Genomic DNA, 24,060 nt, shown 5'->3' on the forward strand with positions numbered 1-24,060 from the left:
TTGTTCTCCTACCTCGCCGCCAAGACCTGGAACACCCTGCCCCTGCACCTCAGGCAATCAGCGTCACTGACCCAATTGAGGAAGGACTTTCTGACCTGGCTCTTCGAATGATCCTCCATCAAGTCCGCCCAGCAGCCATCCTCCCCAAAGCCCTTGAGACCCTCAAGGGTGAGTAGCCAGGCTTTACAAGCCCCTGATTGATTGATTGACTACTTCACTCAAATTTAAGAGCATGCAACATTGGCAAAGGTAGAGGTAGAGTATTCGTAAAAATAATTTAAAATGTATGAGAACTTTCCCTTTTTAGATTAACTGGAATCCAGATATGTCTGCGAGAAGCATGTATTGTACTACATGAGTAGAGATGTGTTCAAATGTAAATACTGCCAGCAGTAATCTCTTAGGATGACCCATGGTCATGTCCACAAGGTTTTCATAGATCTCACACAAGACCTGATTTGGCGTGAAACAGTCCTCATTGACAAGGCCTGATAGCAGATTATATCTCGCATAGCTTTTCACTTAATGGAAAAGACTTTTGAAGTACTGTCACTTGCTTCTGAAACAGTATCAGCTGTAACTGTCTGGGACACTTTGAGTAATTTGCAATAATAATGTCTTTAAAAAGGAACACTCTGCCAGAATGCATATGTTGCTATTGTGTTGCCTTTGCTTGAGTGACAAAATGTCCTCCCCTGCTCATCTTTAACAACTCTCAGCAAACATATTTAAACAAGTGATAAAATTGCATATTACCCAGCATGATGAAAGGAAGGCCCAAGAAGGTGGAGTTGTACTTCCCGCCCGTCAAATTGATGATCCCTGCTGCGGTCAGGGTGGCCAGGCTCACCGTCACCAGACCGATGAGGCCGAGCCAGGGTTTGCTGCGGACACAGTCCTGCATGGAGCAGCAGAGCACCGCCAGGGTGAGCACCAGGGCCAGGCTTGTGATCAGGTAGCGCTGAGAGACAACGCTGGTCTTCTGAAAGTCCTCACCCAGTGAGGCAGAGGTGAAGGGATACATTTTGACTTCCTTGTTGGCCCTCTGGAAGTGGTCCACAGTGTCACAGAAAATGGACTCCCACTTCTCGGCGACCACGTCGTTCAGAACGTTGAGGGCCTGAAGGTAGTAAGTTAGCTGGACGGCCTCCGCGGATTTGACGCGGTCCTTGCTGTGAATGGTGACTCCGCCCAGCTGGTGCCCGTTGTACACCTCCCTCCCGTCCTTCAGCTGGGTGATCGGATAGGTGATGATGAACGTTGTTCGGTTTGAGGAGCGGGCTGACTTCAGTCCCTCCAAAATGTGCACAATATCATCCACAATGCAGGTCTTTTCGTTGCTCAAGACGCAGATGTGGGCAAAGGTGTAATTGAAGCCCGGCCTATGTACCTGGATCCTGGTCACCGCCGAGTGCAACTGCAAGACACAAAGGGACAGAAAAAACATTCGTCAATGCTAGATATCTTTTTTTTTAAGTTAAGAAAGCCTTATTAAATAGAAAAATACAACGTAAACATCATTACAGAAGTAAAAGATAATAAAAGAAATAGAACAGCGGGTAAAATAAGAACAATATAAACACAAACCCCAAAGGGGTAAATGAACTGTACCAAGAAACAGAGCTTTTAAGGGTATTTTTTCATAGGGGAAGGAGGGACAAAAAAAAGGGAAAAGGGGCAACCTAGAGAACCAAGTTATTACTTTTAGTTACCTTACAACAGTAAGAGAGAAAGGAGCATAATAAGCCGTTCAGGGAGAATGTCTGGAGAGGAAATCAGTTAAAGGTAACCATTACAAATCTTTTTTGATTAATAAGGGTACAGTAGTGGTAAAAGCATGGTCAAGTCTGTGGTGATGGCATAACAGATTCCACCAAGCATTATATGTAATCTTTGAGGTGTCTTTCCAGTTGTTTGTAATTATTTAAATTGAAATTGCTATAAAAATCAATGAATTTACGTACATTACAATTAACATTCCAGATAAGGGAAGACCCACCCAAGAAAATATGTACAATCTCAAAGGGAACATCAGTAGATAAAATGTCATTAAGTGTAGACTAAATTCGGGACCAAAGTGAGTTAACCAAAGGGCACTGAAAAAACATATGAAGAAAATCACTGTTGTCACAAGGGCATGACCAACACTTTTCATGCTAGATATCTTTTGATTTTTGGGATGTGTCAATTCAGTGCTTCATTTTCAAATAATAATTGCCAAGACTAAAATATTTAAGCCATTAAAAGCTACACTTTGCCTTACTCCTTCTAGAGGTTGTAGGCATGATCTTGAAATGCGCATACACGTTGAAACTATTTCCTGACTAAGGATAACTCAATAAATTGTATTCCTCTAATGTGTCATGCACACATGCAAAATTGAGCTTCTGCTCATTCTTTATAAAAACTAAGGAAGAAATTGAGGCAGTTCTCATTGTTCAACAGAATTACTCACAGATGAGCCACTGCGAGCACAACAACTGCAGGCGAGCCCTGAAACTGACAAATATCAGGCCGAATAAATTATTCATCCTCCTTTGCATGTCATCCTCTGAAGGGCAGTTTAACATTCTCTGCGGCTCGCCAGCTCCCTCGCCCTGCTCCTTCCCTTGCTGCCGCGCATCGCCGCACAGGAGACGTGAATGCATGAATGAATGGCTTAATAACGAATGCTTAAGCAAATGAAATACGATGTGCTTATATTTAGAACCATGAACTACAGAGACTCAGGAACGTTCTTTCACAGGAATAGGATTCAATGCAAATTCTGACCATCACGGATGAGGGAAAGATAAGCAAAAAGAAGGCATTGCGTATCATTTTTTATAACTTTTATCCCAGAGCACATTTTATTATCCAGGAAATTGCTGGTGGTTTGAAAAAAATCACACTTTCTAATTGCTGTGGATAGAGAGGGCTGTTTGTCATCACCTAATACTGCTACAACAAGCATGGTCTGGGCCCTTTGTTTTCGACTCTGTCTAAATCGGTGTAACATAATTGCTAGAGACATGCACAGCATTTAATGCCAAAGAAACAGCATAGGTTCATTGTACACATGGTCATTTCACTAAATCGGGTTTTGTAAGTAATCGGTATCAATGCACTGAAATACACGGTCTTCTTTTCTCCACCTTTTGATCCCTCTAAATATCATGACATCATTAACATAAATATTGACTTATAATATTATTATTGGATGAGGCACAATTGCTACAGTGTGATAAGTCGAATCCTGGAATAATTGTAAGCACGCTGTCTCTAATTCCCTCATTGCAGTCTGGTTGTAACACCACTGCTCATTTGTAATATCAAACTGGCATTGCTAGTTTATTGCAATACCTGCAGTTTAGGCCTGGCGCCACAAGGACAGTGGCAGGTTAATGAACGGGATAGCTTGCTTTCAAGTTCTTAATTCTGAGCTAATCTTTCCTGAAAAGGCACATTCATTTGCTGATAAGGTGACGTTTTTTTACACCATAGGGCTTATTTATGCGAGGCTTGTGCCGCCGGAGTGTCTCGTCTTCTGAGGCTCCGGCGGCCCAAGCCTCTCAAACATATTTATGAGGCCACGCAAAGCCACCCTGCATGTGTTTGAATGGCCTCATAGATATTGAGTGAGACAAAAAAGCACAATGTTATGTTATGGGGGTATTTGTATAGTGCGCGGCTACTCCGAAGAGTGTCCCGGCACTGACAAAGTAGCACAAGTCACTGTGTTGCCTTACTCTGCGCCTGGGATGGGTTTTATGTGTTGTGGTGGGTTTTCCCATGCAACATCCATGGATGTGACGCTGCCCCAGATTTACTTAATCACGTGAACCTGGGGCAGCTCCAAAACGTTACACCTTTCCAGACCAGGTGTAACAAGGAGAAATATTTGCATTTCTCCTCTTTTTTCTCCTTCCATGTGTGCTGCAATGCAGAACTAATAGAAAGAGTAAAACACCTCTCTGTATTGTTTATTTGCTGGGAGGTGCCCTTTCCTGCACAAAAACAATTTTGCATGCAACGCAGACACCCTTGCACCATGGTGCAAGGGGGCCTGCGTTGGTGCTAGACAGCCATTTGTGTGCCAGCGCAGGGGGTAAGGACAGGAATGCACAGTGTTTCATAAATACATTGCATTTTTTTTGCAGAGTTTTATATAGCGCAAACTATACCCGAACCAAATCGGGTATCAGAGCGCTTTACATAGCACCAGTTACGTTACATGAGGACACACATTCATTTCAGGCACGGGGAGATTGAGTGATTTGCCCAGAATCACAGGTGGTTTTGGCGTCGTTACCGAGACTTTCTCATTGTCATAGGGCAGCGTGACAGAAAGACTTGTGGCACTTCCCTACGTCACTTTCCGATAAGCCCCATGCTTATTGCACTAAGGGCATTCCAGACAACAAAGCAGGGTTATAGCTGAAAAGCCACTTTAGACAGTCTACCAAGCTCACAAGTCACTGCATGTTTAGAAGGATATTCACATCCTCTGTTTTCTTTTGTTCTGCTTGGTTTGTGAATCAGGAATCACGTCATATTTTTATCTAGTTTCATGATAATGGGCATTTTCTACACTTCTGGATTTGCCCAGGTCTCTTGTCTGAGTGGTGTGCATTCACCGCACCTCCTCGTGGCCCCAGGATTCATTTTTTAAAACAAATTTATAATATGCTTTAAGGTAAGCGTCCATAGGTCAATCAGAGCATAGCACACACTCAGTCCTCATAACCAATCTGATTATAGAGGGTCAAAAATAAGCTTTTGCAGTTCTCAAACCTTGCACATGACAACAGAATTTCTTATGTCTAACCCAGGCAGATCTAGTATTCATTTCAAATTTTCATTCTCAACTTTTTTCTAGAATCAAACTGCCAAAGGTGCACAACTTGTTTTTCAATTAACATTTGAGACATTGCTCTGTTGCTTACACTGTACCAGGAAAGGATTCCTAAGTGGATCAAGGACTAACTTCCCGCTCAGCCTGGTGTGGTTCTCTTTAGTAGTTTCTGTATATAAGATTGACAAAATGTACATAGAAAAACGTGTTGCTGGTTGGCCAATATCTTTTCCTTCAGTGATCAGTTTTCACCTGAAAGGGCTGGGCCATGTTAATACGACGACAGATTATGTGGGGGTGCACTCTCCAAGTGTGATATAATGAACCTTGACACATAAAAAATGATTTCTGCTACATTACACCAAACACCCTTCCCTAATATACAGAGCAAGAAAAGAGCCCAATGGCACAGTCAGAACCCCATTGCTTTTGCTACAACCGTCAAACTGATATAGAAACTGGTGAGTGTTGTTTGGCACCAAAGCGCACCAACAACATCAGAGGAAAGTTTAGTATCTGACAGCGACCTAAATACCAACAGACCACCCGCACAAACCCAAATTTCAGGAGAACAACCATCAGTGGAGAAAGAAGTTGGAAAAGCAACAGGCACTAGCCAGTCTTTTTTGTTACAGGCAGGGGACGCAAGTCAACCTCCAGGAAAACAGAAAACCGCAGGAAAACCAGGAGAGGTAGTGGAAGGAGCGCGAACAAGGAGCCAAAGACAAACTTAGTGTTAAATATTTCCAAAGCAGAGTTGACTCAAGATGAAATAAGAGTCCTAAACAAAGGTTTGGGGTTCGTCCCAACCTATGACACTAATGAATTGGAGAGTGACATTTCTTTTTTTAAATTCATGAGAGTGTTGAAACTTAGACATTTTTTCACCAACGTGGTGCCTGTTCCACCAGAGAAAGAAGAACCTGAAATCATTGAATTTAAACCAAAGTCGAAATTTCAAGCACCAACTTCACATAAAATTCTTGATGCCTTTGAGAATGCAGTGAAGAACGACTTGGATCGATTAAATTTCCCCAAATCCAAAAAGAAGAATTTATCGGTACATGACAGGAACACCTTAAAAAGTCTACAGGAAAATGAGGAAATCTTTATCCAAAAGGCCGATAAAGGGGGAGCCATAATTGTTATGGACAGAGCTATGTATCAGCGCAAAGTAGATGAACATGTGGCAGACTTGTCAACTTATTTTGAACTGGATAGAGATCCGACAGAGGAATTAAAAATCACTCTCCAAGTTATCCTTGAGCAGGCACACAAATCAGGACACATTTCACCAGCAACTAAACAATTCCTTACCATACAGCATCCTAGGAGACCACGACTCTACATGCTCCCTAAGGTTCACAAGAACCTGTTAGATCCTCCTATGCGCCCCATAGTCACCGGATGCGGCACTATTTTTGAGCCACTCAGTCAATATATCAACAAATTTCTCCAGCCATTTGTACAACAATGGCCATCGTACATAAAAGATACTAATGACTTCTTATTGAAGTTAAATGAAATTACAATCACTAATCAGATGTTACTGTGTACAATCGATGTAAAATCGCTGTACACTTCTATCCCCCATAAATCCGTCTTTGAAGCCGTAGAATGGGCTCTGTTGCAACAACCATCAATTAAAGCTGATAAGGTTTTCATTTTGGAACTGTTACATTTTTGTCTGTACCACAGTTATTTTCAATGGACCACGAAGTTTTTTCTCCAACAAAATGGAACCTCCATGGGATTTGCAGGGGCACCTGCCTATGCAAATACCTTCATGGCGAAATTTGAGGCAGACTTCATCTATAGTGACAGCAATTGGCAAGCCCAAGCGATCATATATCGAAGATTCATAGACAATATTTTTGTATTATGGTCTGGATCAAGGGAAAGTCTAGAGAATCAAATTGCAAGACTTAACCATTGCATGGAACATATCGAGTTCACTCACACTATGAGTGAAAAAGAATTACCATTTCTGGATGTAATGGTTAATATCCAAGAACTCAAGGTGAAGACAAAAGTGTACAGGGAAGAGACGGATGTCAACAATGCTTTATTGTTCCAAAGTTTTCATCCCCAAAACTTGAAAAACAATCTACCAGTCTCACAGTATATGAGAATCAAGAGAATTTGCTCTGAAGAGAATGATTTTGAAGAACAATTAGAAACCCAGCATGAAAGATACAAAGAAAAGGAGTATCCCCATGAGGTTTTGGTCAAATCTAGTAGAAGGATACATACTTTCAGCAGAGAAAATCTTCTTCAACAAAAGTCCAAGAAAATCATTGAAAGACATGTTTTTGTCATGAAATACTCTACAGCGTCACAAAAAATCAAAAACATTGTGAACAGACATTGGGAACTACTGCAGAATGAACCAGACTTTAAAGGGATATTCAATCAAAAGCCAATCTTTGCTTATTCACAATCTAAAAACTTGAAATAATTGTTAATGACACCTAAAAGAGAAGTGGAAATTACTTACAAGGGAATGAAAAAATGTTACAATTGTGTGCACTGCGCTAATGTGGCAGAGGTAAGGATTATACATCATCCTCACACAGGAAAGGAAATTGAGTTGCACTATGATGGAGACTGTAATTCCCAAAATGTCATCTACCATATAAAACGCCCATGTGGGAAAATATATGTAGGTAAAACAGAAAAGAAACTGAAAATAAGAATCTCAGAACACAAGAGTACTATTAGGAATCTAAACATGAAAAGCAATTTGGCAATACACTGGTCAGAACATCACCACAACATATCCCAGATTAGGTTTTCAATACTGGAAAAAGTTAGAACTTACGAGGGGGTTGATCTCACCAGATCCCTCCTCCAAAGAGAGATCTATTGGATCAGGAGATTAGAAACGCAGGAGCCAAAAGGGCTCAACGAAAAAATAGATCTGATTTGTTTTTTGTAAATAATCATATATGAATCTCTGTGTTACCATAGGAGTGGTGCTTGCATTTTGAGACTGATATACCGATTATGTTATTGGTTTTTGCAATGTTTAGTGAAAAGTGTACCACTCATCTTCCTCTTCATTTGAGTTTATTATTTTCTCTATCATTTTTTATCTTGTACATTTTCTTCTTTACTTATTCCTGCACCACATTCCACAGTTCACGATCACGGTTCAGCCAGAACCAGCTTATTAACCCTGACTACCACCTTTCCAAGATGGCGCCCGCGGACGGTAGAACAGTAGCCCTTTTTCAGTTACTCAACCCTGACGAATCACCTTTCTAAGATGGTGCCCATGGACGGTAGAACAGTAGCCCTTTTTCAGTTTCTTAGAATAGAACGCCAATAGTACAAGAAAACGATCAGCGGCAATTGTTGCAGCCGAGCCAGAAAGTACGGGTGAACCGGAGGTCCGGGTTTCGTTCTCATTGTTCAAAGTTAAGGTCAAGGTAAGAGGAACTTGTTATTTTGGGGTTTGAAACCTCATAGCGAGCAAAACAGTTTTTAGTTGAGTGGCACCGAGTGATAGCGTTTACATCTTGATTTACACTGCCTTTCTAGGTGGCAGAACAAGCTCGAGGTTTTTCGACATGATGGTGCAAAGAGAGAGCTACAGCGTTATTTGAGAGGAAGTAAGGCAGGACTGGAGGTTGGTCTCCGTTGTATTTTTGAAAGTCATTTCGGGACAGCTGACTAAAGTAGATGTCTTGCATTCAGGTTCCCCAATAGGAGCACCAGCATTTGGTACATGAGCACAGTGAGTTCATTTTCTCTTCTATCACAACACAGTGGTGTGGAGATGGGTAGACTTTCTTTCCATGATTTTTTTATGATTTCAGGTCATTATTCTTGCATATTGTGAGTTTTGAGTTAATTAACTCGTGCATATTGTGGATTTTTATGAACGTCGTGAATACTGAGCTACAGGAAAATAATGCATATATACATGTTTAGATTTCAGGCCCCTGAGGAAGAGCTCGCTGAGCTCGAAATGCATCGGGCATACAGAATACATCACCTTGGACGTCAATCATTATTAATTGTTCTGTACAACTGCAATACATGTGTAATTTTGTTTAAATTACGAATAGGAATGTTTGTTTCAAAAGATATCATGAACATTTTGGTAAATATAATCAAAACATGAGCAAAAATTATTCGTTCAGTGTATTATTGTTTTGAGACTGAGTTAAGTTTGTAGTGATGTTCTAAATCTTAGAACCACAGTAGTAACAGTGCGTAGAGGTTGAGTGTTCTTCACTCAAGATAAGATATACCAAAGCGCTTCAAGCCAAACCCCCTGACATGGCCAAGATAAGGGGCAGGGGTGGTTAAGGAGCTCCACAGCCTATGTCCAAATGAGATATATTCTTCCTGATCTTGACAAAGGGCTGGAGAGGAATATGCCAGCAGGCCAACCTGTTCCCTCAAAGAACTCAAAAGTTGCACTAAGGGAGGAAGTGATCATACACAGTTTTTCCCCTGGCCTTGCCTTGGCGCCAGATAACAATAATAATAATAATAATCCACATTTGTAAAGTGCACAATCACCCGTAAGGGTCTCTAGGCGCTGGGGGCCGTCGGCAAGATTAAGCGAGCTATTGCCCAGAGTCACATGGTGCTGGGCTAACCTGCCGCCGGAGCCGGGGATCGAACCCTGATCCCCAGATTCCAGCGTCAGTCGCCCTGGCCGTGGCGCCACACCTAGAGCATACAACCACCCCCAACATGATAATGAGACTGAAGCATCAGAGCACTGGACTTGGGAACCTTGGGCAGTTGACAGCTGCTCTCATCTTGGGATACAGGGAAGTTTGATTTGAAGATTGGTGCACAGCCTGGATATTATTTGAACAAAATTGTACTGCTCGTCTTGTAAGTTCTGGGTGCTATAAGAGTAACGCCTCTTGCCTTAGACGGCAGTCAAACATGTGTTTATGTGCTTCTAATGGAACATTAGTTGCATCCCCTTATGCACACCTATGTCTCCTTGGTGCAGTCCCAGGGATTCCTTTGAAAAAAGTAAATCACTCTTATTTGTATTTTCAACTTTCCATTCTTTATTTGGTTCTTTTTTTTATCCTTTTTTAAAATCTTTTACCCTGAGTTTTGGCTAAGAATCTCAAAGACGCAGCACTCTTCATTGGGTCTGGCAGACGAGACGAACACTCTGCACCGAGTTACCGAGCGATGCTCCCTGATGAAGGGCTACATGCCCGAAATGCATAGGAAATGAAGCAATGATGCCATATATTGATAATGAAATGGAAATAATTTCATGAATATTCAATGATGAAAAAAGGATTAAAAAAAGGAACCAAATAAAGAATGGAAAGTTGAAAATACAAATAAGAGTGATTTACTTTTTTCAAAGGAATCCCTAGGACTGCACCAAGGAGACATAGGTGTGCATAAGGGGATGCAACTAATGTTCCATTAGAAGCACATAAACACATACAAGGAAGTTTCACAGGCCACACTCTCCACACCAAGATGTATGTTTGCTTTGTCCATGAGAAAAACCTCTCACTGGATACATCCACTTGAAATACAAAGCGATTCAACACCGTCCTGAAGAAATCACAGGATGTACGACGTCTGTAGCTGGTGGATACACAAAGGTCATTAGGCTCCCTTCTGCACCTAGCTAAACATAATTAATGGGTGGAATGCTTTAGGTGATCAATGTCATTGGGATTTGCCTAGACTGCATTTCAATCTCGTGCTCACTTTGCCATAGGAATCAACCACTGATGAGGCCAAGTTATCCAGAATAAGTCTGGAGTTGCTTATATTCCCGTTTGGAGGAGATCTGGCCTGTCAGTTTGGGCACAAGTAACGTTTAGTTATTCTGGGAAAAAATTACATATCCTAATTAACAATATGCTACAGTAAATGTCAGACCAGTCAGGTGCCAATGCTGCATATAGTCAACTTTTTCAATGCTGATTATGACTATTTAACACCTCTCCATGCTAGTCTGGAGAGCTGTTAAAGTGTCAGTTTTGACCAATGTTAACTGGGGCGTAACCGGGGAGGTTGAAAAAGAGGGTGAGTGCTGGTTAGCCAGTATTAGAGTCACAAATGACCTTTGCATTTCCTTACAGAAGGGAGTACATTCTGACACAATGATCCTTACTTTATAACTAACAATAGATATTTTACTAGTCATTTTATAATACTATTAGATTATGTTTACAGCATTAGTGTTAATCAAAAAATATTGTCAATGGTTGAAAAATTGTATTAAGTGTATTATTTCAGATCTGAGTTCATCGATTTCTCAAGGTCTTTTGTATTTATTTTATAAATTCGAGTCAGTTGTCTGCCAAATCTGATGCAGTGTTAGTGCATATTTAACCGTTCTTTCACGTATTAATAAAGCCAGTCTATATCGAAGATCAGTTCACCATCAAACAGTGGTAAAAGAAAATTTACAGCATTTGACTGAACAAATGACACTTCTAGTGGAAATGCCCATTCGGACATTTACAGGCACTGGCGGACATCAAGGCCGCTGATGTACTATTTTGAACATTACAAAGTCTGGCCTTGTCGTTATATGTAAGGACAGTGTTTTTTTTTTGTCACGAATGTCTATCAGTTCTCAAGGTCTTATTACTAACCAAAAAGTTGATACACCATATATTGCACATACGTATTTGTTTAACACAAAACATTGTAAATCATTAATACCTGTAGGACTCAAACAATTATGTTGTATCAGCTTGAGTGCCTTTTTTTGATTGACAGCCTTCTTAAATTGTGGTCCCAATGAGTGCAATTTTCAAATTCAGAATCTTTTCCAGACGCTCGAACTATTTATTATTTTGCGATACTACCATGAGTTACAGGACGTTTTTGATACATAATAGCAAGAAATGAGGCAGAGCCGTTATTTATTGCCGTTGTTCTAACACGTCAATAATTTGTGCAGCAATAAAAAAACATTCGTTTCAGTTGGGCTGTTCACTGTTTAAGTGGTAAAATAACATTTTGAACTAAACTAGATATGTGCTTCAGATACAGATGATTAATGATAAACACGGTTATTTAACTTAATCTCATTCAATTCAATGTCTCATTTATTTGCTACTTAAAATTAAAAAAATGCGAAATGAAATTCACAACAAATTTTAATTAAAAAACGTGTCATGTTGTGAGTCTTTAGTCAACTTCATGCACACTGGACCAGGTCTCAACAGCACTTAAACTAAAATATTAGATAATGTATGTTTTACATGCAGATGATAAACATGCTAAGCACAAGAAATAAAACGTTTCTAGCGCTTGGCATTATAGCCAGGAGCGAAATGAATCGCCCAAAAATCCTTCTAGAAGCACTGCAATGCGGATTAAAGAGAAAATTAATGAGATGATATTTCACTGGCCTTCTCAAAACACAAGTGCAATTTTGTAAAAAAGCAAACGAACAGTATAATCGGCAAAACTTTCTCCCAAACACCACTCCAGTTATATTGACTCTTCATTTTCCGTGATAGGCTCACATTCAGAAAGTAACATTTGTCTATGCTATTATTTTAACTGCCAATTTAAGGTTATAATTCACAAACATTGGAAATTAGCTATGTTTGGAAGAAACTTCCAGTGTTAGAAATGCACTGCTGTTTCCAAGGGCATGCCTGCAAAGGTTCAAATGCTACAGGATTTCAGGAGCGCTCCTTGAAAACGTTTTTGATTTCCCATTTACATGAATGCAAGTGTTTACATGTGTGTAGTTTTACATATGTATACAATTACACAATGAAAAAACTTTGATGTGTACAATTGCAATTCAATACATTCAATCTCCTCATGGAAAAAAATGTAAATAAAAAAAACGTATATGAATGCATAAATAAAATACATTGCTAAAGACAGACCCCCCCCCCCCCTCACCAGGAGAATGAGGCATTCAGTACTATTAGGCTGCAAATGTTGCGTCTCCTTATGCAAACTGCACACCCAGTAACAACTGAGTGTGCAGGATTTGTATTTATCAGGTGCACTCTTTCTGCATTTTGGAAGTGGTATTAATGCACTAGGAGGGTAGTAGTCTACGGTCCAAGGCGTGGAGGTGGTACATCTGTGCTGTACTGTTTGTTCTGCCCATTTGTGCCAGGTTCGACCCCAAGATAATCAAAATCCCCCCACTACCCACCACGTCCGCACGTTGTTCACCCTAGTTATAACTCTGTAGTGGCGACAATTGTGAGTTTGGACCAGAGCTCAGATTGTGATTGTGGCTTCCATGCCTAAAGAGAGATAGAAAGAGCATCGCTAAATCCCTCCATAGTCTGTCATGGAAGACTACTTGAGAAGGGAAGATATATTTTCACTCTGTCAAAGGGGCAGAAGGGATGACATTAGCAAAACAGACTAATACATATCCAAGAGTGTTGGCGAATCAAATCTAGTGTGAGAGAGAAGTCTTTAATTTGCCACCACATGTATAAATCGCAAACTGCCACTTTCGAAGTACTCGTACCAGTCATGTGAAAAGGTACATGGAGGAGAAGCTAGAAAATCTGTGCTCCTCTGCAGAGGAAACTGCGTGTCTTCCTTGTCTGCTCTGTTGCACTTGGCCCATAATTGAGAATCGCTAAGCGCATACACTAGCACACCTGCAGCTATATTACACAAAGCGCCCGGGGTTGCAATGGGCACGAGAGTGACCACCTGCTTTCTGTGTGCCAGGAACACTTTGGTATTACAGAAGGGGCCACAGACACTAGTACTGGCCGTTCTGCAATACAGATGCTCCGGTGCACATATAGTGTTAGCGCAATTCTTAGGGAGAGTTCCCTCATTTCCATGGGACGGGCCCCATGCTAATGAGGGAAACACAAACACTTTGGCCCACATGCATCAACAATGCCATTTGCGATTCCTTATTAGCGAAAAATAAGGATTCGCTAATAAGGAATTGCAAAAGGCTATGCATGAAGAAATCGCTAAAAAAAACCTGTGATTTCTTAATATTCCTTAATTGCGACTCGCAAATACCTCCCCATTCATTCCTATGGGCCAATAAATGGGAAATCCACTAGTAGCACACCTATTACATCATAGGTGTGTCACCCTAGGCACAAGTATGGTGTGCTGGAACTACCAGCTCTGTTAAATCATATATTTCATCCAGTAGTTCGATTATTCAAAGTTCTTTTATTCTTATATCCACATGTTAATTTACATTTAATTCTTATTGGCTCATATTAGGCGTTAATATACATTATTCCTCATTCCAATGCATTTCGGTGCATACAGCACCTTCATCAGGGAACGCCTGAAAATTAAACAAATAACACACTTTGTAATCATAAGGTTCCATTCTATCTCACTTGATAACTTATTTCATTAACGTGCTTATTAGATGCTATACATTCTCTTCGACATTTCTATATACAATCTCTTGATTTGTGAAATGTGCATCCAGTGTGACAACCGCTATGTTTGTAGCCTTCAAGTTCTAGCTGTCGGTTGGTCTATGATGCTGCTAAATCATCACATGTTCGTTTTACTAACAGTTACGCTGTTAACTGCTGCCCGCACGGGCTTTCTATTTTTAGATTATGCGTTCGATTCTTACGCTCGGCTGGCCGTTGTTAAATGCCTGCACCCGGTATCCACATCTCACCTTAATCCCAGCTCATAGAGACTGAAGTCTGCTACGCGAAGCCCCTCCGCTCCGCTTGCTTCAACGGTGTTTGTTCAAACGCGAGTCTCGTGCATGCGTACATTAAAAGTGTCTCGACTTTTTTTTAAAGCTGCTTAAGACAAACTTTATTAACGCGCTGAGCGCTATCACTTGTCACGTACTCCTCAGGCTCTGTACATTCGCTAGCGGCGCATCAATCTAGCGGGACCTGCACTATAAAAACTGTCAAATATTATTCTAACAATCATTATATATGCCTACATCAATTATTGGTCTTAATGAATTACGATCTCAATATGAAAGCTGTTGCTGATCAGTTACTGGTAAACTCACAATACAAAATTGGCTCTAGATGTTACAAATGGCATGTAAATTCCATTCTTTCATTTAGCCCATTCGGCTTAAGGCTACACAAGTGATAAATCCAATGGTTTTCCCTCTGTAGGAGGGATTTTTTGTTCAAGGGTCCTTCTTTTTTAGGAACTATTTCCAATACGCAAGCCCTCAATTGGCTTACGTTGTGCTGTTTATCCATAAAATGCGCTGCCACTGTTGATTTCAATAGCCCTGTTCTTATGTTGCTTTTATGTTCGTTCAAACGGGTCTTAAGTTTCCTTTCTGGGTTGCCTACATATCCATATCCACATGGGCATTTCAACAATTATACGATGTTGGTTGTATCGCATGTTGCATTGAGGTTTAGGGGGATTTTATATCCTTTCATCGGGTGAGTAATGCTTGCACCCCTCATTATGTTATGGCAATTACCACAGTTTAGACACGGTACTGTTCCTTTGAATGTCTGTTTGTTTGTCATGTGTTTGGGAGTTTTCAATAATTCACCCATATTTTTCCCTCTGGTGAATGCGAACAGTGGTTCCTTATGGAATATTCCTTTAAAGTCTGGCTCCAATTTGACCATCTGCCAGTTTTTGCGGATGATTCTTTTGAAATCCGCGCTTGCGTTGGAATATTTACTTACACACGTCATTCTTTGTTCCTTAATTTTTGGTTTCGCTGTTAGTAGCTCAGTCCTCGTTTTTCTTTGTGTTCTTTCCCTTGATTCTTTGATCATTTTTTCCGGATATCCTCGAGATTCAAACCTTTTGGCCATTGTGTCTAACTGTTGTTGACAAGTTTCTTCTTCAGATGCCAACCTTTTGACCCTAAGAAATTGAGAATAGGGTAGATGAGTCTTTAATGATTGGGGATGGTGACTTTTATATTGTAAGAGGTTATTTCTGTCAGTGGGTTTACGGTATATATTGGTGTTACATTTTTTACCTGTTTTTGTGATCTCTACATCCAGAAATTGTATGACATCCTTACTCATGTTCCATGTGAATCCAATCCTGTCGTTTTTAGTGTCCAGAATCTCCAACTGTTGTTTTAGTGACTCTTCTGTGCCTTTCCATATCAAAAAAATATCATCTATGAACCTCACGTACATGAGGAGGTGTGTTGCCCATTCTTCATTATGGTAGACATGTTGTTCTTCGAATGCTGTCATAAACAAACTGGCATACGCCGGGGCGGCGCAATTTCCCATCGAGGTCCCATTTAGTTGAATAAACCATTTCTCTTTGTAACAAAAGTAGCTATTGAATAATGTAAACTGCATAACGACAGGATTGGATTCACATGGAACATGAGTAAGGATGTCATACAATTTCTGGATGTAGAGATCACAAAAACAGGTAAAAAATTTAACACCAACATATACCGTAAACCCACTGACAGAAATAACCTCTTACAATATAAAAGTCACCATCCCCAATCATTAAAAGACTCATCTACCCTATTCTCAATTTCTTAGGGTCAAAAGGTTGGTATCTGAAGAAGAAACTTGTCAACAACAGTTAGACACAATGGCCAAAAGGTTTGAATCTCGAGGATATCCGGAAAAAATTATCAAAGAATCAAGGGAAAGAACACAAAGAGAAACAAGGACTGAGCTACTAACAGCGAAACCAAAAATTAAGGAACAAAGAATTACGTGTGTAAGTAAATATTCCAAAGCAAGCGTGGATTTCAAAAGAATCATCCGCAAAAACTGGCAGATGGTCAAATTGGAGCCAGACTTTAAAGGAATATTCCATAAGGAACCACTGTTCGCATTCACCAATGGGAAAAATATGGGTGAATTATTGAAAACTCCCAAACACACGACAAACAAACAGACATTCAAAGGAACAGTACCGTGTCTAAACTGTGGTAATTGCCATAACATAATGAGGGGTGCAAGCATTACTCACCCGATGAAAGGATATAAAATTCCCTTAAACCTCAATGCAACATGCGATACAACCAACATCGTATACTTGTTGAAATGCCCATGTGGATATGGATATGTAGGCCACACAGAAAGGAAACTTAAGACCCGTTTGAACGAACATAAAAGCAACATAAGAACAGGGCTATTGAAATCAACAGTGGCAGCGCATTTTATGGATAAACAGCACAACGTAAGCCAATTGAGGGCTTGCGTATTGGAAATAGTTCCTAAAAAAGAAGGACCCTTGAACAAAAAATCCCTCCTACAGAGGGAAACCCATTGGATTTATCACTTGTGTAGCCTTAAGCCGAATGGGCTAAATGAAAGAATGGAATTTACATGCTATTTGTAACATCTAGAGCCAATTTTGTATTGTGAGTTTACCAGTAACTGATCAGCAACAGCTTTCATATTGAGATCGTAATTCATGAAGACCAATAATTGATGTAGGCATATATAATGATTGTTAGAATAATATTTGACAGTTTTTATAGTGCAGGACCCGCTAGATTGATGCGCCGCTAGCGAATGTACCGAGCCTGAGGAGTACGTGACAAGTGATAGCGCTCAGCGCATTAATAAAGTTTGTCTTAAGCAGCTTTAAAAAAAAGTCAAGACACTTTTAATGTACGCATGCGCGAGACTCGCGTTTGAACAAACACCGTTGAAGCAAGCGGAGCGGAGGGGCTTCGCGTAGCAGACTTCAGTCTCTATGAGCTGGGATTAAGGTGAGATGCGGATACCGGGTGCAGGCATTTAACAACGGCCAGCCGAGCGTAAGAATCGAACGCATACTCTAAAAATAGAAAGCCCGTGCGGGCAGCAGTTAACAGCGTAACGATTAGTAAAACAAACATGTGATGATTTAGCAGCATCATAGACCAACCGACAGCTAGAACTTGAAGGCTACAAACATAGCGGTTGTCACACTGGATGCACATTTCACAAATCAAGAGATTGTATATAGAAATGTCGAAGAGAATGTATAGCATCTAATAAGCACGTTAATGAAATAAGTTATCAAGTGAGATAGAATGGAACCTTATGATTACAAAGTGTGTTATTTGTTTAATTTTCAGGCGTTCCCTGATGAAGGTGCTGTATGCACCGAAATGCATTGGAATTAGGAATGATGTATATTAATGCCTAATATGAGCCAATAAGAATTAAATGTGAATTAACATGTGGATATAAGAATAAAAGAACTTTGAATAATCGAACTACTGGATGAACTATATGATTTAACAGAGCTGGTAGTTCCAGCACACCATACTTGTGCCTAGGGTGACACACCTATGATGTAATAGGTGTGCTACTAGTGGATTTATCGTGTACACTCCAGGAGGGGGGTGATACCCCAGAGCACAGTTTAAAACGAACTATAAAAATCAAGGAGCGGTGCACAACCCATTGTCTAGAAGCTACCAATAAATGGGAAGACATTCTCAATTTGCGAATCGCAATTAGCGAATCGCAAATTGAGAATGCAATTTCAAGGGTGCAGGTGTGTCCAAAGGACACCCTGTTGTACCCCTGAAATTGATCTGTGCACATATGTTGCGCACACACTGTGCGCAACATATGTGCACAGATCAATTTCACATATGTGCACAAAGTTTCATGTTGCGCACACACTGTGCGCAACATGAAACTTTGAAAAATGCACAAAAGTGCACTTTTCAATGTTTTTGCAAATTATCATGAATTTGAACGTCATGGTAATTTGCTACTCCTATTAGCGAAATCTCTAATTTTTTTACTTTGATGCATAGCATTTAAGGAATCTCAATTTGGGATTCCTTAAATGCAATCGCAATTTAAGCAATTTCAATTTAGAGATTCCTTAAATTGCGATTTTTGCATTTGGGATGATGCATCCCAAATGCTAAAATACCGGTCGCCAAGGGGCAGATTCTGAGAATCTGCCCGTTTGCGACCGGTTTTTAGCTTGATGCATGTGGCAGTTTGCCTCTATGACTATGCCACATTATGGAAGTGAGTGCAGAGGCACCCTGACTGTGCGCCACAAAGACATTGCGTACAGTCAGTCTGTCCCCATGGACTCCTCCTGCGTGAGGAGCAAGTGGGTCTCATAGACCCCCTGACATCCCTCTGCATGTTGGGTGCAGTCACTGGCTAAGCTCTTTGACAGGGGAATCTTTGCCCTCCTTTCAAATGCAAGCCTGGTTGCACGTGCACGGTGAAAGGCAGATTGCCTGCTGTATAGTTCGCCTTTCACTAATGCGCTGCCCCCAGGACCGGAAGCTGCCCTGCGTAGAGCGCAATATCTTTAACCGGATGCAGTGTCCCTGTTTGCACCCAGCACACCACAGTAGAAATAGGGATAGTCTCCCTATTAATAATAAGGGCAGTTGCACGCCCGGGGCACTTCCTGTAACAGAGCCTCGGGCTTCCCATCATCTTCACTGAACATTCAGACTATCAGAGAGCTTCATCAATAACAAAATACCAAGATACAGGAACACAAATACAGTGTGGTGTGCTCACGTCAATCATTGCAGCGGGAACGTATACACCCCATACATTAACACTTAATTTAAGAAATACACACTCGTGGCGCAGGTCAATACAGTTTCTCATTTTGACTGAGACCCACATATCGTGGAACTGGCACGGGTAAAATAAAATATATGTTTCTTAGTCATTTTGCAATGTGCCTCCCGAGTGCAGTGTTGATGTTAAAATTGATCAAAGCTCAATCTAATTGATTGCCGTTGGCCAGCCTTGCAGAGCGGCGGTGACAGCTTCACGACTCTGTATTGGTTGGTTTCTCTTTCAGAAGAGCTGTCCTCTGTCAGGATGGCGCTGCCCACGCATCTTCTAGGAGCGAGAAAGGCCACTTTATTTTAAGACAGGTGCATAAAACATTTCTTTAACACATTACTTATTTATTTATTTCATAAAATTCCAATCTACACAGTAAGCCTAAACAACCCTACCTAACTGAACCCGAAACTAACTCCTGCCGAATACCCCCTGGATTACCCACTGAGCTACCCTTCAGGATGGCCAATCCGCTCCAGGCTGCCCACCCCACTAGCAAAAACCGCCTCCTGAAAGAACCAAGACACCTGTCCTAAAAGTGGCAAGGCCCAAATACAAGAGCAGCGCCTAGAGCACCGCCGAGGAAAGACCCAACTAATAGACAAAAGTGAGGGGAGGGTGGGTGGTGCAAAAAGAACCTCCCTTCCCTTGCCTCCCGCTACGCAGTTCCCAACCGCCTGCCTAACCGCCCTTTATGAACTCCCCTAATCAACCCCACCTGTGCCTCCTTGATTGCTCGCGCGAACGCACCCAGGGAAAGACCAGCTCGCGCCTGGCTCTCCCTGGGTCCCCCCTCGCGCAAGAAATCACTGTCCACGCATCTTCTAGGAGCAAGAAAGGCCACTTTATTTTAAGACAGGTGCATAAAACATTTCTTTAACACATTACTTATTTATTTATTTCATACAATTCCAATCTACACAGTAAGCCTAAACAACCCTACCTAACTGAACCCGAAACTAACTCCTGCCGAATACCCCCTGGATTACCCACTGAGCTACCCTTCAGGATGGCCAACCCGCTCCAGGCTGCCCACCCCACTAGCAAAAACCGCCACCCAGGAAAACCTTTAGTGTTTTCCTGCCCCACTCAAAGACAAGGAGGAAGGGAAGGAGCACACCACAACTACACCTGAAGAACTTTAGCAATCAAGTCCCTGAGCTCCAAAAGGTAAAAAGAAAGGCCCAATTTTGACAGGTGGACACCGTCCTCACAGAATAAATGCGTCTCTGACACTTGCAAATGATGATGAGCCAAATTGTATATACATAAATGGTTACAAAAAAGTCTCATGGTACGATTCACTTTGCGTCTGGCTTTTTCCATGGCTGAATAACTCCTCGCCCCAGTCCATTGCAGTCGAGGCACCAACTCAGTCCATATCACCACGGTGCTCACCCATGTGGTCTTGATGACTTCGAGATCTTGTTTCATTAACTTTAGTAAAGTCAAACCAGATAGAGAAACTAAGTCGTTTTCCCCAAGATGCAACACCAGGAGATCCGGTGGGCCCCCCCAACCCCTTGTAACCAGAGCAGCCAAGGCAGGAAAGAGTCCGCCCCAACGCATGCCCCCTGTGCCATGCCAGGAGACGTCATGTGTCAGACTGCTTAAACCAAGGGATCTACCACAAAGCTGACGTGCAGCGGCTACAGCAGCCCTTTTAACAAAAGAGTGACCAAGAATCCACACCCTCCGCTTTGCTCCAGCGACCAAGGGCCAAGGACCTAGGAGAAAAAGAAATGTTAGGCGAAGCAAAGGTGATCTATTTTCTCACATACTTCTCACAACATCTCGAGCGCCAACGCCCAATGCGCCGAATTTGGGACCAATCCCACCCCAACCTGGCGGCCTCTGTCGCTGCCCCAATCCTGAAGGAATGAGTACCAAATTGAGAAGGATCCCGCCCCAGGCCCAACAAAACCTTGCGAAGGACAGCCAACAACTGAGAAACAATAATGGGGCTGCCATCAGCATGACAAAAAAATTGCCCCCGGGGCAAAGTGAGATGAGGACACAAAAACCTCCCATTCCCCCACAGGGCAGCAAGAAGGCACACCGCTCCGGCCCAAAAACACCCACTTACCCCATCCCATCTGATCAGTCTTGGACATACGCAACCACATGCGCACCCTGTCATGCTCCACCACCACCTCACTGCTAGTCATACCCACTCTGTCCCTCAAACCCAGCAGTTCAGAGGCCCGAAAAGCACCAAAGAATAACCACACAAAACACAAAATTTCTGGCACTCAAAGGCATCATAACAGCACACCTCCAATTGCGATAAAAGCAGCTGAAGCAAATCAAAGGTCACCGGCTGCCGGAGCTTCTGAGCACCAGCCTGAAGCCTACCCAAACCTTTTAAAACTTTTCGAACCAACACCTCCCCAACAGGATCCCTCCCCCACCAAAGCAACCCGTAAAAAGACACCCCAGCCAACTTGCCCGAAATGGTCGTGTGGGAGAGGCCTTTGTCCGCCAAATGCAAAACAAACTGCAATAAGAATTGTTCATCAGATAACACAGCCCGTACCGGACCCGCCATCTCCTCACCAAACTGTAAAAACTCCTGCCAGGCCTTCAAATAACTCCGACGGGTGGAGACAGCCACTGAATGCTCAACCAAGTGGCGTACCCTCACTCCCCCAAAGCCCATACGTACTGTGGGATCGCCGTCGGTTCCAGGTCCGCCCCGGGAGCCAATTTGCGGAATTCTGACCACTGAAAGCGAGATAAAGAATCAGCGATGCAATTAGTGGCTCCCGGAACATGCTGAGCTTTAAAGACAATATTCAGTTGCAGACACCTCAACATGAAAGCGCGCAAGAGCTTCAATACACGCAAATCACGAGCCCTCTGCTTATTAATGAGGTAAACTACAGCCATGTTGTCCACGTGGAACAAGACAGAACGATTCTGAAACTCCGCCCCCCAGATATACAGGGCGACCAACAACGGGAAGAGCTCCAAAAACGCGATGCTGCGACCCTGGTTCCGCCAATGCACTGGCCAGCCGGCCGCGCACCAACGCCCTTCCCAAAAGATGCCGAAGCCATTAGCCCCTGATGCATCCGTGAAAAGCTGCACCTGCCACACAATGTCCTCGTCCGCAAAAAACAAGGACATGCCATTGAAATCTTGCAGGAAACGCAACCAGACACCCAAATCTGCACGGACGGCTGTTGTAAGGCGCACCCGGTGATGAGGAAGGCGGGCGCCGGACATCGAGAGGCCAAGACGTCGACAAAATGTCCTACCCGCCCGAACAACCCGACACGCAAAATTCAGATACCCCAAAAGCTTCTGAACCTTCCGTAGTTCCAACTTGCGTTCACCCAAAACCAACCTGATGAAATCGGACATCTCCTGTACTTTATCAGCAGGCAGACGTGCCATCATAGCCAGAGTATCGATTTCAATTCCCAGAAAAGTCAGAGATGTACACGGACCCTCAGTCTTATCCGGTGCCAAAGGAACGCCCAGCTCTCCAGACATAGCCTGAAAGATCTCCAAAGCTGACTGACACTGCCCAGACTGACCCTCACCAATGAAAAGAAAATCATCAAGGTAATGACAGACCAGGGCGTGGCCGCTGAGGAAAGTGAAGCGCCACTGCAGAAAGGTACTGAAGGTTTCGAAGAGGGAACAGGAAACCGAGCAGCCCATTGGCAACACCTTATCGACATAGAAATAGCCACCAAAATGCATACCCAAGAGACCGAAATCCCAAGGATGAATGGGCAGAAGCCGGAAAGCCGACTGAATGTCACTCTTCGCCAGCAAGGCACCAACTCCTGCCGAGCGAACGAGCCGCAAGGCGTCGTCCACGGAAGCATAAGTCACTGTAGAATCAGCCGGGTCAATAAAATCGTTGATGGAGGCACCCTCAGGCCAGGACAGATGGTGAATGAGGCGAAACTCCCCAGCCGCCTTTTTGGGGACCACACCCAGCGGAGAGACTATCAAATCAGGGATAGGACAGCTAAGAAAAGGACCAGCAATCCTGCCCGCCGCAAGCTCAGCATCCAACTTCTTCTGCACAACCTGGGGGCACTCCTTCGCAGACTTCAGATTATCAGACCACCTACCCAACCGTGGGCCCTGGTACCCAATCCTGAAACCAACTCTGAAACCCCAGGACAAAGTCTTAGAAGCCTAAAAATCAGGATAGTCCACCAACCACAAATCGAGTACGTCCTTTCTAATAGGAGTAGGCGCTCTTACAGACAAAGTGCGAGGGTTGTCCCCTGCCCCCGGTACCCCTCCCTTGGTCTCCAAAACGCTGTCCGGGAAAACACTGGGTGAGAGCATGTCGCCCCCCGCACTGCGCACACTCATGCTTGTATCTGCATGCGGGCCGGTTGCACGAACCTCTGTTAAAATGCCAGCACGCGCCAGACGTGGAGGACTGCCCTCTGCCCCAAACCCCCGTCCCGAAAAGAGCGGGGCGAAATGGAAAGGGCCGATAATGCACCGGCTGGCCGCTAGCCGTATGGGTCGTAGCAGGCGGGTGAGCAGACGCCATCCACTGGAGCCACAACTCCGCATCGACCTCACCCCAAGAACGCTCCGGGAAAACACTCATACGGGCACGGAACTCCTCGTCATACGACAGCCAGGCAAAGCCTCCAAAGTAACTATGAGCCTTACGGATGACATCAGCATATTTAAACATGTCGACTGCCTTACTCGGATGACGCTGGCAATAAACACTAGCATAAATTAAAAAGGCCGACGTCCAGT

At 42.8% G+C, this 24,060-nt stretch overlaps 1 protein-coding gene across 1 annotated transcript in view; it reads right to left on the reverse strand.

Annotated features, from left to right (window-relative positions):
- The window catches only part of PTCHD1 (patched domain containing 1), a 691,546-nt gene that overhangs the window by 302,468 nt on the left and 365,018 nt on the right, over positions 1-24,060 (reverse strand). The window contains exon 2 of the mRNA XM_078657843.1: positions 757-1,417. Within this exon, the coding sequence (XP_078513969.1) occupies positions 757-1,417 (661 nt within the window). The remainder of the gene's footprint in view (positions 1-756; positions 1,418-24,060) is intronic.

Source organism: Lissotriton helveticus, chromosome 8 (genome assembly GCF_964261635.1).
Source record: "Lissotriton helveticus chromosome 8, aLisHel1.1, whole genome shotgun sequence".
NCBI classification, from domain to species: domain Eukaryota; kingdom Metazoa; phylum Chordata; class Amphibia; order Caudata; family Salamandridae; genus Lissotriton; species Lissotriton helveticus.